The following is a 484-nucleotide window of genomic DNA, read 5'->3' as shown; positions in this document are numbered from 1 at the left end:
TTAGAGGCTCCTTCAGCAGAACCTGGTTCTGGTTCCGGAGCGGTTCTGCCTCCAGGTGGAACCCAGTCTGATCCGACTCTATGTTCCAGTTAGAGGCTCCTTCAGCAGAACCTGGTTCTGGTTCCGGAGCGGTTCTGCCTCCAGGTGGAACCCAGTCTGATCCGACTCTATGTTCCAGTTAGAGGTTCCTTCAGCAGCGGCTCACCTGAGTGTCTCCAGCTGAGGTTCTGACCCAGAAGGTCCACCTGGACGCCGGCGTCTCTGGTTTCCATGCCGTCGCTCTGGCAGCCCACCTCCTTCCGGGTCGCCTCACCAGAACCGTCCCACTGGCAGCCCACCTCCCTGCTGCCTCCCTCTGCTCCACCAGGGGGCTCCATCGCTGCTGCACCTGCAGGCAGAGCCTGGTTAGGAACCAGAACCGGATCACCTGAACATGCAGTGTTTACAGGCAGCACAGAGGCGGGTCAGAACCAACAGAACCTGG

At 60.1% G+C, this 484-nt stretch overlaps 1 protein-coding gene across 1 annotated transcript in view; it reads right to left on the bottom strand.

Moving 5' to 3' along the window:
• The window catches only part of LOC107080882 (zinc finger protein 708-like), a 13,764-nt gene that overhangs the window by 6,430 nt on the left and 6,850 nt on the right, over window positions 1-484 (bottom strand). Inside the window, exon 2 of the mRNA XM_015369090.1 lies at window positions 206-388. Within this exon, the coding sequence (XP_015224576.1) occupies window positions 206-377 (172 nt within the window). The 5' untranslated portion in view covers window positions 378-388. The remainder of the gene's footprint in view (window positions 1-205; window positions 389-484) is intronic.

This window comes from Cyprinodon variegatus, unplaced genomic scaffold, assembly GCF_000732505.1.
Source record: "Cyprinodon variegatus isolate N-32 unplaced genomic scaffold, C_variegatus-1.0 Scaffold2449, whole genome shotgun sequence".
In the NCBI taxonomy this organism is placed as follows: Eukaryota; Metazoa; Chordata; class Actinopteri; order Cyprinodontiformes; family Cyprinodontidae; genus Cyprinodon; species Cyprinodon variegatus.
Note: the sequence above shows the minus strand (reverse complement) of the source record. Positions and strands in the feature narration are given on the sequence as shown.